The 15,593-nt window shown below is 42.5% G+C and overlaps 1 protein-coding gene across 1 annotated transcript in view; it reads left to right on the top strand.

The window, feature by feature from the left end:
• The first annotated feature begins 671 nt into the window (after nucleotides 1–671).
• Nucleotides 672–15,593, top strand: part of LOC126092681 (uncharacterized) — a 35,976-nt gene continuing 21,054 nt past the window's right edge. Inside the window, exons 1-2 of the mRNA XM_049908403.1 lie at nucleotides 672–799; nucleotides 9,133–9,235. Coding sequence (XP_049764360.1) covers nucleotides 9,211–9,235 — 25 coding nt within the window. The 5' untranslated portion in view covers nucleotides 672–799; nucleotides 9,133–9,210. The remainder of the gene's footprint in view (nucleotides 800–9,132; nucleotides 9,236–15,593) is intronic.

The following is a 15,593-nucleotide window of genomic DNA, read 5'->3' as shown; positions in this document are numbered from 1 at the left end:
CAAGGAAACAGTCAGGATACAGAGCACCAGACACTACAGATGGTGACCGCGACCCCAGAGAGCGGCCGAGCGAGTCCGGCGCTGACGACAGTGGGAAAACCAGCGACCAGAGAGGGACATGGGAGACCCGTCTGGCCGGCGCAGACCGTGGATGGGAGCACCGACGCGGCGCGGACCGACTAGGGAGTGCCCAGTATCTTACAGGCATAAATATTGGACTCTATTCGCCCAAGGACCTTTCTCGGGTAGCACCTGTAGAAGACAGCGTGTTACGCCGTCGAAATATCATGCGAGAACGACGCGAACATCCGGCAGAAGTCCCGTTTTCTCAAAATGTCATATAATCTACATGTTACTGTTATTTACTTCGATCTTTCCGGAAATACATCGCGGTTCGTCGGTTGGTTGCCAAGGAAACTCACGTGCGACATTACCATGTCTACATCTTTATAAGATGAACATCAACCCAAAATAAAGTAAGGGTAATGGAGCGTTGTCGTATTAAATAAGGCGACACTGAGGGAATTGGATTCGGAAATGATATACCGAAAGTACAAGAAGAGTATTTCTGGTTTTTCAGCAAAATAACTGATCATGGCAAACGCAAATAGAATATTAACACAGACTTGCAAGAGAAGCTTTTCTGAAGAAAAAAAATCCGTTTTTTGCTATTCAGTGTAAAAATTAGTCATACGAAATTATGTTCCAGAGTCTCTACCTTATCTATGGCAATGAATACAGGCCACAGTAATTAATTAAAATTTTAATACATTGTTTCGGCCTGCATTCACTATCATAGGTAAATATATGTGTTCTTTCGGAAAGTATTTGTCTGACATGTAGCCATGTACAGAAGCGAAAAGTGGCCGATAAACACTGGAGATAGGAGGGGAATACAATCGTCAGAAACATTGCACCGCAGAAGAAGCTGGAGATTAGATGGGTAAATCATGTAATTAATGAAAAGTACTGAATAAAAGTGGGGAGGAAAGAATTGTATTACAAAAGTTGACTAAAAGAAGGGATCGGTTGAAAGGTAACGTCATGACATGAAGAAATAATCGTTTTGGTATCGGAAAAAAATGTAGAGGGAAAAGCTTGATTGCAGTAAGAAGATTAATGGTGTGCTTTCGAGTGTTCATCCGAGTTGTTGATTCCATTTTTCCGTGGAAAAGTGAAATAAACAACTCATCTGAAAACCTGAAGCTACATCATTATCCTATCACACCGAGAAAACCTGAGAGTTTGCAGAAAGCAGATCCAAATATATATAGTTTATAGTAGTTACGCACATGTAAAGAGACGTGCACAGGACCTATAGCGCGGACAGATACATTAAGCCTGTCTTTGTCGTGAACATCACTACGACATCACATTTACATAGAGGATAAATCCCATAATTGATATCCAGAACTGACTAAGCAATAAAATGGTTGCAAATTTCCTCTATATGGTATGAAAAAGTAAAGAAGGCGTACTGTACCAGAATCCGTTGTATATGAATTCCACAAGTTAAAAGAAATAAATCTGACAACGTAGTCACTTCTAGGACTGAAAAATATCTCAAAAAGTGTTTTTCGACCTCCGAAAATTGGTGACATGGAAGTGTTCGATGTTAAATTTCAAGGAATAAAGAAAGTTTTTTTGTCAACAGCAAAGAACATTACTACATTTGTATTGCACCGGTAATATTCGTTCCTTTGCAAACGCGTTTTTTTCGTGAAACATATAGTATAACTGTGAAATTGACGTTTATAGTGGTATTTCTTAACTAAGTGCGCTCTAAAATGGTTGATCCATTAATTAAGGACCCAGAGGTAAGAAAATTAATTACTTATATGGACATAAAGCAAATGTGGTCGGTAATAGAGCGTAGGTCCTGAAGTGCCCCCAGGCGGTCAATAATATTGCATGATTTTTCCTGAAGTGTAATAATAATAATATTGAACGTCTAGGCGCGAGATTGAGATGTTGCGCAATAATATTGACAACATCAAAAGCATTTGAATATTTTGCGCTGCCCTAAAATATTGTACCGTCTATGGGCAGGATTGACAATATCGTTGACAGTGTCTTGCGTGCTACAGGTTGTGGATATCATTGTGTTCACTGTTAGTTGTTATGGTGTTGAAAGTGAGTTCAATACAATACAGAGGGGCGTTACGATTAAAGTGCACCGAAATGTATAAATAAATAACTGCTAGCATTGTGGGATATTACGGCTGGTGACTACAAGAACAAAAACGTTAAGAATGAATCGTATTATTTGTTGCTCAGAAAACACGGCGCCACGAAGGACGACATTTAAAAACATAATTAATGCAAAACTATGAATAAAAGTGTATACAGGCATTTATGTGTAGGCCTATGTGTATATTACATACCCGAATAATGGTTTAGTGCACGTGTTATTGCGTGACTCTTTTCCCTAATTACGTACCTGTAAATTTAAAGACTCCAAGGTATTGTAGCGTAATAGGTAAACGATGACTTTGTGGAATTACGTATATTGCTTTTTATTTATGGAAATTGAGCGTCTGCAGATGTATAACCGGGGGTGTGTGGGCTGTGAGGGGGATGCAAGGCTTAAATTTCTGTTTTTGATATAAATGAGTTGGTCAGTTTTGAGACGTATCATACCTCAAGAACTAAATTTTATAGGTAATACAAAAACCATATCCAAGAGAAATGATGTTTATCCCCTCGGTATTTGTTAACGCGTGCATTACTTCGATACCGTACTTGAAATAACAAACAGCAGCTGCTATAGGCACAGTATTGTCTCACTGCAGTGCTACATTTGGCTAAACGAGAGATTTAGCGGATACGCGGGAAATAACTTCTAGATGTTTATAACAATTTTGTAATGGATAGAAACACCGTAATCCAGATTTCAAGATGGGGAGGTGGGGAGAGGAAAGCAAGCGTCTATGTATTTGGACGCCTATGTATGTCCACAATCATTTCCAGTACTGTATCACATGTTGGACAATCAACACACAAAACCTTTTTTTTTTTCCTTCTTCTTTAACCTCAATTTTCTCAATAAGTTTTCGTGAGTGGTCTTTGACGCTCCTTGACCCAATTTTTTATCACCTTTTTTTCTACTTGGAACAAAGGAGAGCAATTATCACAACAGCAGTGTCTTTATCATCATTCCGAACCACAATATTATTGAGCAGTGTTGGAATAATGTCAGCAACATTGCACAATATTACCGTGCAGTGTTATTGGCGGTCTAGTGGCCGCTTAAAAATAATACTAGGGGAGAGTGATGACGTATACTTTTGTTTACTCGAAATTCCATACTAGCTGAAAGAAACAACAGCCGCTCACAGTTCTTCCTTGGGAACTTTGTAATCCCATTTGGAGGAACGAACCGCAAATGATAACGAATCAAACCGTTCCCTTTACGCTGCAAATTATGCAGGAAAAGTACACTTATACTGACAATGTCATAAAAGTGAAAATAAATGAGTATCTTTTGCCACAACCAAACTGCAGTATGTGTTACAGTTTTTATTGTCCTTACTTTCGAACTTAGCTTGTAAATTATAATTTCTCCGCTATGTTGCGAATTTAGTGCATTCAATTCACGGCAAGTGTTTCATTCAACTCTGTGCTTGTTATATGCGTATTTCGGAGCGGCTTCTTTGATTTTGAGAATCCTAATAAGGAGGAATTAGTTTTTCCGTATTTTCTTTGTGTATTCGTCCCAAGTTGACTGTAATAGGTGTCGTACTGCGCAATCATACCATATTAGAATGGCAGTAATTACACAGCCTAAATCATTTTTCAATTGATTTTGATCATTTGATGACCTTACAATACGGTAAATGACAGCATCCTCTGCAAGAAATCTAAGAGGGCTGCCCACATTGTCTCCGAAATCGTTTATATAGATCAGGAACAGCAGAAGGCCTATAAAACTTCTTTAGGAAACGCCAGACATTACTTTTGTTTTACTCGATGACATTCCGTCAATTACTACGAATTGTGACGTTCCAGACACGATCTCACGAATCTAGTCGCAGCACTGAGCCGATACTCCACAGGAACGCAATTTGATTAGATGTCGCTTGTGAGGAACGGTGTCAAAAGCCTTCTAGAAATCTAAAAATATTAAATCAGTTTGACATCCCCGGTCGATATCAATCATTACTTCGTGAGAATGAAGAGAGAGTTTTGTTTCACAAGATTATTTTCTGAATCCATGCTGACTCAATAAATTGTTTTCTTCGAGGTAATTTATAATGTTCGAACACAGTGTATGTTCCAGGATCCTACTGCAAATCGACATTAGAGATAAGGGTCTGTAATTCAGCGGATTGCTCCTATTTCCTTTCAAGGGTATTGGTGTCATCGGTGCAACTTTCCAGTCTTTAGGTACGGGTTTTTCGACGAGCTAGTGGTTGTATGTGCTTGTTAAGTGTGGAGCTATTGCATCAGCATAGCCTGAAAGGCACCTGACTGGTGTACAATCTGCACAAGAGGCCTTGCCTTTATTAAGTGATTTAAGTTGCTTTGCTACACCGAAGATATCCACTTCTAAGTTTCTCATGTTGGTAACTGTTCTTCATACGAATTGCTTTACTTCGTCTACCTTGGTTGAGCAATTTCAGAAAAATGTGTTTAGTGACGCTGCTTAGTAGCCTTGTCATCCGTGACATCGCCATTGTTATCGCGCAGTGAAGTTATTGATTGCGCCTTGCCGCTGGTGTACTTTACATATGGCTAGGATCTCTATGGGTTTTCTGCCAGATCTCTAGACAGGATTTCTTTGTCGAAACTACTGAAAACATCTCGCATTGAAGTTCGCGCGAAATTTCGAGTTTCTGTACAACTTCACCGATGTAGGGCATTTCTCTAAAGTCTTCTGGCGTTGTAACCGTCCTACAGACAATAGCCTCCAATGTTATCCTTTACATCATTCATATAAATTGTCAGTAGTAGTGGCTCTATAGCACTCGCTTGGGGCTCCCTCGAAGTTAGCTTATTCACTAATCTGGTCCAATACTTGGTAAGCCCGTATTTTGTTAAGTATAGAAAAATATGGAACAGTATCAAATCAAGGGTCACGGCGTCAACCTCAGCACCTTGTATACGAAAAGAGAGAGTCGCCAGGTCGGCGCAGAACACGTTATCTCTACATCTGTCTAACGGGTATTTAAGACATGCCTTCTGTGTCTAGTAAATATTCCTTTTTAAACTTACGGGACACACCCATTATAAATTTTTGTGGGCTATACCAATATTTTACGATCCCCGCAGCAAGTCTCTATAGATCAAGCGTGACCACCGACGTTAGCTATACGAACTGCAGACCTATGAGACTGATACGAAGAACGGCGCATGGTTAGAGACTAGTATTTTGTTTGGTTTAGCGCAGAAACATTTATTTTTTTATTTTGAAAGTAACATCACTGAACAACATTTCATCACACAACACTCTTTTGCGATTGCAATAAAAGTCTTACTTAGACTATACAATTTCGCTTTATTTTGAAGAATCTTCAGCGGTGGTTTTTACAGTGTACCCTGAAGATGCTTTAAAATCAGGCGAAAAGCATCTGGTCTAAATAAGATTTTTATTACAGTCGCGAAAGACGATATGTATCTCATATTACTTGAAAAATTGCGACTGCGGAAGAGAGGCCAAAGAACAGGAAAGACAACAAAGAATGTGAAGTTACTTTTGTGACGTGCTTTTTCAGGTGTTAATTTTTGCTGCAAGCTGTTTAAAATCTGGCTGATGACCGGTGAGCGCAGTTTGCACAAGTTCACTAAAATTTTCATTGAGAACCACTTCATTTCAGTACTGTTAGTCATTCACCATCTTGAAGTTGAGTGGCTGCAACTGCACAGCCGCAGAATCCTGTAGAATTGGCGGCAAAATGAACCACTGTGATGTTCAGTTTCACGATCTTTCAACCAACGAAAATTACTGTATTGATCTGTAATTTTCACCTTTTTTTTTACTTTTAGTTTCAGTCTACAGTGTAAGATATTTATTCGATATTTCCGGAAATTGTCATTTATTAGTGCTTTTGTAGAGCAGTGTGACAGTGTTGTATATTTCTCGTCGTTGTAGTGAGAGACCTAGCTCTGTGAATACATACGCCACATAATTACCATAAATTTCAACATGAGGTAGTATCCAGTGAAATAATACTTCGTTTCTTTCCTGCAATTGCTGTAGCACTATCCATGAAACGAAACAGAGCATCACTAATTGCAGATTACGATTGCCTTTCTGAGTGCTACTACGGAACTGTTGGGTATCCATCGCCCATGTATCTTTATGTAATAAGAAAGCCCGTTAGTGAAGTGCCATCACTTACTAACTTACGAAAAATTGCAACAAATGAAAACAGCGCCAGCTGGAAACTATTAATGACAAATCCAAAATCAAATGACTATTGACCGTTACTAAGCATTAAATGAGTAAGTAAATAATGTCCTTAACGTACCACAAGTCATCTCGATAGATTTTTTGGAGGAATATAAGTTTCACCATCAACCAATAATGAAGCATAAAAAAGATATGGGAGCGAATTTTTGGATGAAGATTTGTCAAGGTTACAGAATAACGTGAAAATTTTTTTTCGTTGACATTGCTTTCAGATGCTGTTCGTTCATTTACATACCGCTCAACTACAAAGTATCCAGTATGTGCATATTTTTACTTTACATTATTAACTTTCACATCTATGTAAAGGAAGAACAAGAAAGGTAAAAAAGACCTCCCATTACATGGAAACATTTTATTCCTCTACTCAGCTAAACTAAACTCCGTCCGCATTACCGTAGAAAGTCCCGCCGGTACCGACCAACCGCCGTGTCATCCTGAGACGATATGAGTTTCTGAATGCGGATACGAAGGGGCATGTGGTCAGCACACCGCCCTCCCAGTTCGTGTCAGTTTTCGTGACCGGAGCCGCTACTTCTCAGCCAAGCAGCTCCTCAACTGGCGTGAGAAAGCCTGAGTGCGCCCTACTTGCCAACAGCGCTCGGCAGAACGGGACGGTCACCCATCCAAGAGCTAACCAAGCTTGACAACACTTAACTTCGGTGATCTGACATGAACCGGTATCACCATGCAGTAAGGCCGTTGGTCCTCTATTCAACAGCACATTTTAATACGAAACTATGGTAGAAATATGCTTTGGAATATGAGATATCCAAGATTTGATTGCTTCACTAAGCTGTGGGATAATATATTCACACATCAAAAAAATTTTTGCATCACCTAGGTTTCGAGAGTTCCGGAACCTGTGCGGAAAATTGGAATAGAGATCAACATAAACATCATTTCCGCCCTTTTTATGGCTCCTGAAAAATCACACATTGCCTGTTGTACCACCACACAGCGAGATCATCAGAGGTGGTGGTCCAGATTTCGGTACACACCGGTACCTTTAATACCCAGTAGCACGTCCTCTTGCACTGATGCATGCCTGTATTCGTCGTGGCATACTATCCACAAGTTCATCAAGGCACTGTTGGTCCAGATTGTCCCACTTCTCAACGGCGATTCGGCGTAGATCCCTCAGAAGGGTTGGTGAGTCACATCGTCCATAAACTGACCTTTTCAATCCATCCCAGGCATATTAGATAGGGTTCATGTCTGGAGAAAATGCTGGACACTCTAGTCGAGCGATGTCATTATCCTGAAGGAAGTCATTCACAAGATGTGCACGATGGGGTCGCGAATGTCGTCCATGAAAACGAATAGCTCGCCAATATGCTGCCGATATGGTTGCACTATCAGTCGGAGGATGGCATTCACGTATCATACAGCCGTTACGACGCCTTCCATGACCACCAGCGGCGTACTCGGCCCCAAAAACAGCAGGGCACCTCCACCTTGCTGCACACGCTGGACAGTGTGTCTATTGCGTTCAGCCTGACTGGGTTGCCTCCAAACAAGTCTCTGACGATTGTTTGGTTGAAGGCATATGCGACACTCATCGGTGAAGAGAATGTAATGCCAATCCTGGGCGGTCCATTCGGCATGTTGTTAGGCTCATCTGTACCGCGCTGCATGGTGTCGTGGTTGTAAAGATGGACCTCGCTATGAACGTCGGGAGTGACGTTGCGCATCATGCAGCCAACTGCGCACAGTCATGACATGACGTTCTGTGGCTGCATTATTCAACATAGTGGCCTTGCTGTCAGGGTTCCATAATCCGTAGGTAGCGGTCAACCACTGTAGTAGTAGCCCTTGGACGCCCTGAACGGAGCATGTCATCGACAGTTCATGTCTCTCTGTACCTCATCCATGTCCGAACAACATCGCTTTGGTTCACTCCGAGACGCCTGGACACTTACCACGCTGAGAGCACTTCCTGGTGCAAAGTAACAATGCGGACGCGGTCGAACCGCGGTATTGACCGTCTAGCCATGGTTGAACTACAGATAACACGAGCCGTGTACCTCCTTCCTGGTGGAATGACTGGAACTTATCGGCTGTCGGACCCCCTCCGTCTAATAGGCGCTGCTCAGGCATGGTTGTTTACATCTTTGGGCTGGTTTAGTGACATCTCTTAACATTCAAAAGGACTGTGTCTTTGATACAATATCCACAGTCATCTTCAGGAGTTCTGGGATTCTGGGTAATGCAAAACTTTTTTGTTGTGTGTATATTAACCTATAGCTTAGGCAGCTGTATTCCAACATGTGTATGTATCAAGAATCACGTGGAATGTCCTTCGAACTAATGGTCACCGTTTCTCTTTTTGTTTTTCACTATAAATCCATTTATAAATGGTTTTTTGGTGAAAAACGGTGCCCATTGATTGGAAGAACGTCTCACGTAGTTCTTGATGCAAACTCATGTTTGAATACAGTTACCTCAGATACAGATTAATACAGTGTGTGATCCAACCCTCTGATAGATATCTGGTACCGTATCAGATACGCCTATGAAACTCCAGAACAGATCATAAAAAGCCTACACAAAGTAAATCTGTAAATGAATGATGATTAAATAAACCGTTTTCGAGAATGTGGAGTAAAATGGGTAATATGGTGAAAATATGCCACTGTAGAATTAGTTTTGTCAATAGTCGCTTGGAAATTTCAGACTGTTGTAGAATGGTATTGATGCGGGTGGCATATCACTGTTTCCAGAGCCTGGATGCAGCGAGCGAGGATTTGCGGACCTACTTGAGACGGAAGCACATCTGGGAACTACTGCGCTACCTCCTCATGCAGACACTCGTCAAGAAACCTGGTGAGCTGCAGCGCTTTTGTATTTTACTGTGGTATTTTACTGTGGTATGCATTCTGCACACGATTTGTTTAAAACACAAAAAGGGGCAATCACCAACATTGGATCAAACAGCAGCAGTGTTCCTCTGATAGTTAAGTTCGTAAAGTCGTTACACTTGTATCCCCTGTCTAGTCTCAACGATCATAGCTGTAATATACTGATGGCCATTAAAACTGCAGTACGATCATCGCATAATTCAATAAATTGGTGAGAAGTACTTGGATACCCAAATGATCAACTTTTGGACGCAACCACACAAAAAGTAGGTAACAGTAACGCCATCTGCTTTCTAAACGCTGAACAGCCAGAAGATTATGGCCACTTACCTACTGTCCATATAAACCCGTCCTGGCGATAGCAGCGTAAACTGGTGAGGAATGACTGCTAGTCAGACACTCTCACGGCGAATGTAGTATCAGTGAGTGTACTGTCCATGTGTAGAATGGGGAAGGCACGCGATCTATCTGAGTAAAGGCCCTTAAACTTGGCACGAGCATTTAGGAAACAGCACGACGTGTCAGCAGTTCTACGAGTGCTGTGGCAAAAATCTTCAACACTTGGCGAAACCAAGGTGAAACCACATCCATACGTCGTGGGGTGTGGCGGCCACCCCTCATTGTAGATGTCGGACGTCGTAGGCTGGGTAGACTGGCTAAACAGGGCACGCGACGAATTGTGGCGGAACTAACATCAGACTCACATTTTGGACAGAATACAGGTGTGTGTGAACATACAGTGCACGGAACACTCTAACGATGGGCCTCTGCACATATTCGGAAATAACAACTAAACATTTCTATTATCTTTAGTTTTCTAATCAGACATAACGAAGAAACTTATTTGTCAGAAAGCACGCACTTACATGTAAGTAACATCGAACATTGCAGAACATACTCGGATATACAGAGGTGTCCAAAAAAAATGTATCCACTGTTTAAAAGTCCATAACTTGTAAACTAATTGACGGAGTTGTCTCATTTTTGGTGAAGTGTAGCTTAAAGTCCAACTTAAAAATATCACTGTAGGTGTTCGAAATGGTCACCATTAACATCCACACATAAACGACGACGCCGGACTGCAGCACGAGCTACTGACTGCAACGTGTTCAGTTGGATATTTGCACATGAACGTACGATGGATTCTCGAAGTTCATCCAATGCGCGTGGCTTTTGTCGATAAACGACGTCCTTTAGTGTCCCCCACAGATAAAAGTCCAGAGGAGTTAGGTCTGGGCAGCGTTGTGGATACTCCACAGCACCTCTACGGCCTATCCATCTTACTGCTAGATTTTCGTCGAGATACGCCCTAACACGATTTTGGTAGTGGGCTGGGGCACCATCTTGTTGAAAGTAAACTCTTCCGTCTCCATACAAATCTCGGATGGCAGGTAAAATGGAAGTCTGAAGCTTCTGAAGGTACACCTCATCGGCAATTGTGCCGTCAAAGAAGAATGGCGCAATCAAGCCCCGGTAAGACAACCCACACCACACATTTACTCCTGGCAAATTCACGGCTTTGTCTAGTTGGGCGTTCGGATTTTCGGCGGCCCAGTAGATGCAAAAAAATGGTTCAAATGGCTCTGAGCACAATGGGACTTAACATCTATGGTCATCAGTCCCCTAGAACTTAGAACTACTTAAACCTAATTAACCTAAGGACGTCACACAACACCCAGTCATCACGAGGCAGAGAAAATCCCTGACCCCGCCGGGAATCGAACCCGGGAACCCGGGCGTGGGAAGCGAGAACGCTACCGCACGACCACGAGCTGCGGACCCAGTAGATGCAATTGTGGTGATTTACTGTACCACTGAGTTTGAACTGTGCCTCATCAGACCACACAATCATCTCTGAAAACACTTCATCGTTGCGCACCATGTTGGTAAACCACTCGCAGTACTCCATTCTACAATCTGGGTCGTCCTCGTTCATTGCGTGTAGGAATCGTGGGATGTAGCACTTCCACTTTGCTGTCTTCAAAATTCGCCGAACACTTGAGCTACTCACTCCAGTTTCACGGGCACACTGTCTCACAGATTTCTGTGGTGAGCGAGTGAATTGTTGTAACACACGACGGGAGTTAGCTGGACTTGTTACTGTTACAGGTCGTCCAGGTCGTTGTTTGTGTACATCTTTAACACAGCCTTTGGCTCCAAATTTGTCTCGAATGCGACGAATCGTTAAACGTGTCAGTGGCTCTGTTTGATACTCATTTCACCATTGCCGTTGAACCTCATTAATGTTTTCGTCCTTAAAATACCACTTCAAAACTGACTTCCTTTCATCGAATGTAAGCCTTGCGCCAGCCATGTTTACTCGAGTAACTAGGTGCAATTAAGAACAAAACACTGACTATCTGGCGACTGTGTTTTGACAAAACAAAACAAAGCAATACAATGTTTGTGTGGCGATTGCCGGCACTACAAACTATTACACTACCAAAGATGAGACAACTCCGTCAATTAGTTTGCCAGTTATGGACTTTTAACAGTGGATACATTTTTTTGGACCCCTCTGTATAAGGAAGTCCCAGAATGTATTAGAAACGATAAGACGAAAAATTAGTATGCAGCAGGACGCGAACCTACTTTTTTCGACTCTTGTAATCCACTGCAGTAGGCTGAAAACATGCGGTTTGCGTGTTATGTGTCGGCAATCATAGTATCTCTTGAAGACTTACATCATGGGAGCGTCATTAACTGATATTTAGTTATAAGGATAATGTGCTTGTGATAAATCTTCAATGCGCCGTCACCTTGAAATGGCATCCAGCAAGTTATAGTGGAAAACAGCTAAATACACCAAAATCAATATGCCGTCTGCTGCATCAAGCGGCACGTCATTTTGACGTCGCTACCGTGCGGTATACTAACCTCTGGCCCTAAATGCAAGTGGTATAATTCTACCGTAACGTATGCTCTGGCATACCACCAGTTACCAGGCACTACGATAAACGAAATCTGATACAGAATTAAATCAACAAGGAATGGCGTGGTCATATGTTCATCGAAGGTCAGTTTTAGCCGTGTTAGAGCCAATGTTGCTGCCAGAGGTAACAACTCCTTCTACTAAACTCTGCACCTATGTACTCCAAATTTAACGTCGTTTCCTTCCCACTGTACTGTCTACAGGTGAGATGTAAAGTTATTTCCTATCCTTGATCCTTCAGTTTCGTGACCAACAGCGCAGTACGAACTGGGCAGTAATTCATGTCGTCGGCAACCTGGGGTTTCGGGCGGAGGGTTATATTAAGCCGTACAGCCTTCCTTCCCAGAACTGCACTGAGACAGACACCTTGTTGTTTTGAGACGATATCATTACTGTTATTTTCCAAATGCTGCAAGCTCTTCCAAAAATAAAGGCATTTTTGGAGACTGATGCAAGTGGAAGCCGCTTTGGATCGTTCTAGATGGTGCAAAATGGTACCACTCGGTCATGTTAACCTCCGTTGATGACCTAAGTAACGGCGTTGGTTGTAAGAAATCAATGTTGTAAGATGGGTCGACGTAGAGATGTGACACAATAACATGAAAGACGTGGTTGGACGTGCCCACGACCGTGCCTTCAACGAAGTTGCCCGATTTGTTGGTGTCTCAACACGGTGTGTCCTACGTGTTTACAGGGAATAGTGTACCATTCGCAGCAGTGTAACATGATATAATAAAGGTGGTCGTTAACAAGATTCTAAATGACCAGGACTGGAGACGAGTGTCACCAGTTGGTCAATGACAATCGGTTCCGAGCCCGACAAGGAACTGCTGCTGTCACTGAATGCAGATTCGTCTCAGACTAGTATCCAAGCAAGTCGCAAGCGATGGACATTTTGTGTTGGGCACCTCACAAAACGCCAGTGTTCATAGTGGCACATCACACTGCACACCTTCACTGGGCTACCCATACAAATGAGAAACTCAACATGAGCTGACTTCAGGATTGTAAATTTGTATCTTTTTAAATTATGCAACGACTCTAGTGTATCGACGGTCCTACCCGGCGTTTATCACACAATGTGTGGAGGGTATACTTCAACTGGAGGTGGTTCTGTTACATGCTGGGGATTCTTTTCCTACCATGACTTAGACCCACTTACTCAGGTTACAGTGAACGCGAAACAGGATGATCACTGCAACATTCTCGCTGGCCATGTATTGTCCTTTCTTGTGCAGCTTCATGATCAGTTCGCTGTGGACGCTCCCGTTTTCCAAGATGACGATAGTTGTGTTCACAGCATTGCAAGCACCCGTTTCAGCTTTTAAGAGCAGTCAGCTACGCAGCTGCACGTAGACTAAATCACCGTTTTCTAATCTCATCGAAAACGTCTGGGGCTATTTGGAAACATAGCACTCATCATCCCCCAGATTGGCAACTCTCTGGAATCTAAAAAATGGCTCAAATGGCTCTGAATACCATAGGACGTAACATCTGAGGTCATCAGTCCCCTGGAACTTAGAACTACTTAAACTAACTAACCTAAGGACATCACACACATCCATGCCCGAGGCAGGATTCGAACGTGCGACCGTAGCGGTCGCGCGGTTCCAGACTGAAGCGCCTAGAACCGCTCGGCCACACCGGCCGGCCTCTGGAATCTAACCAGCAATTAGTGGCTTCAGTTGGATATCTAGAACCCCAAGAAATTTGTAGGTTCTATTCCCAGTTGAAATGAGACCATTATGGAGCCTAAGTGCAGCGTTACACAGTATTAGCGCGATATCTTCGGCGTGGCAATTTTTATTGCCCGGCGTGCCTAGGTCATCGCTATTTTATACGTACACCAAAATTGATCGTTTTAGCGAACGAGGTGGCTGAGTGGTAACATCATTCTCCGTGGCTTCTCTAAACCTCTTAAAGCGAATATAATATTTTTTTAAAATATTTTTTTAATTTTAAGCACAAGGCCGACTTCCTTTTTGTGGCCTTTCGAAATAGGTTCAATAACCTCCTTGTTGATAGGAAGATAAATCGTAGCCTTCCTTCTTTCCTTTGCCTATCAAAAATACGGTCATTCCTGTTCATATCTTATGGCCAGTTAACTGTTATTGAAGTAAAAATATAAATCTTTCGCTAGAGCATTTCGTATGGTTGTCCTGCATTTCCATATTTTATGGTCTGTTTGCAACTATTATAACTGTATGATGATGAGTATTTAATTGTGTGACTGTAGTTTCGAAACTAAGTGTGACAGAATAAATAAAAAATATCAAGTTAAGTGTATAAGATTCATTTTCTGGAATATTATTATCAGGTAGGGAAACCAATAGCGAACCCCTGAGGTCCTGTGACGTGGCGCATTGTCGTCCATAAAAATGAAGTCCATAAATACCTGTAAATGGTCTTCAAATAGCCGAACATAGCCATTTTCAGTCAACGATAGTTCAATGGGACCAGAGAACCTATTTCCGTTCTTATAAACACAGTCCACATCGTTATAGAGCCACCACCAGACTGCACCGTGCCTTGTTGACAATTTGGGTCCATGGCTTCGAGGGGTCTGCAACGCAATGCAACCATACCATCTGAAATCGGGAATCACCTGATCAGGTCGTCTAGGGTCCAACCGATATGGTCACGAGCCCAGGAGAGGCCCGTAGGAAGTGATGTGCTGCTGGCAAAGACACTCACTTAGGTCGTCTGCTGCCACAGCCCATTATCGATCATGTTTCGTCGCGCTGTCTTAACGGTTGCGTTCGTCGTACGTCCCACATTGATTTCTGCTGTTTTTTCACGCACTGATGCTTATCTATTAGCACTGACGACTCTACGCAAAGGCAGCTGCTCTCGGTCGTTATGTGAAGGCCGTCAGCCACTGCGTTGTCTGCGATGATGGATAATGCCTGAAATTTGACATTCTCAGCACACTCTTGAGCCTGTGGATCTCGGAATATTGAATTCCCTAACGATTTCCGAAACTGAATATCCCATGCGTCTAGCTCCAACTACAATACGGCGTTCAGAACTTTTTGATTCCTGACGTGCGGTATAATCAAGTCGGAAACATTTTCACGCGAATCACCTGAAAAAAATGACAGCTCCACCAATGCGGTGCCCTTTATACACTACTGGCCATTAAAACTGCTACACCGAGAAGAAATGCAGATGATAAACGTGTATTCATTGCACAAATATATTATACTAAAACTGACATATGATTACATTTCACGCAGCTTGGGTGCATAGATCCTGAGAAATCACTACCCAGAACAACCACCTCTGGCCGTAATAACGGCCTTCATACGCCTGGGCATTGAATTAAACAGAGCTTGGGTAACGTGCTCAGGTACAGCTGCCCATGCAGCCTGAACATGATACCACAGTCCAT

The sequence above is a fragment of the Schistocerca cancellata genome, chromosome 7 (assembly GCF_023864275.1).
Source record: "Schistocerca cancellata isolate TAMUIC-IGC-003103 chromosome 7, iqSchCanc2.1, whole genome shotgun sequence".
In the NCBI taxonomy this organism is placed as follows: Eukaryota; Metazoa; Arthropoda; class Insecta; order Orthoptera; family Acrididae; genus Schistocerca; species Schistocerca cancellata.
The sequence above is the reverse complement of the archived record's forward strand: the minus strand, read 5'-3'. Positions and strand labels throughout refer to the sequence as shown.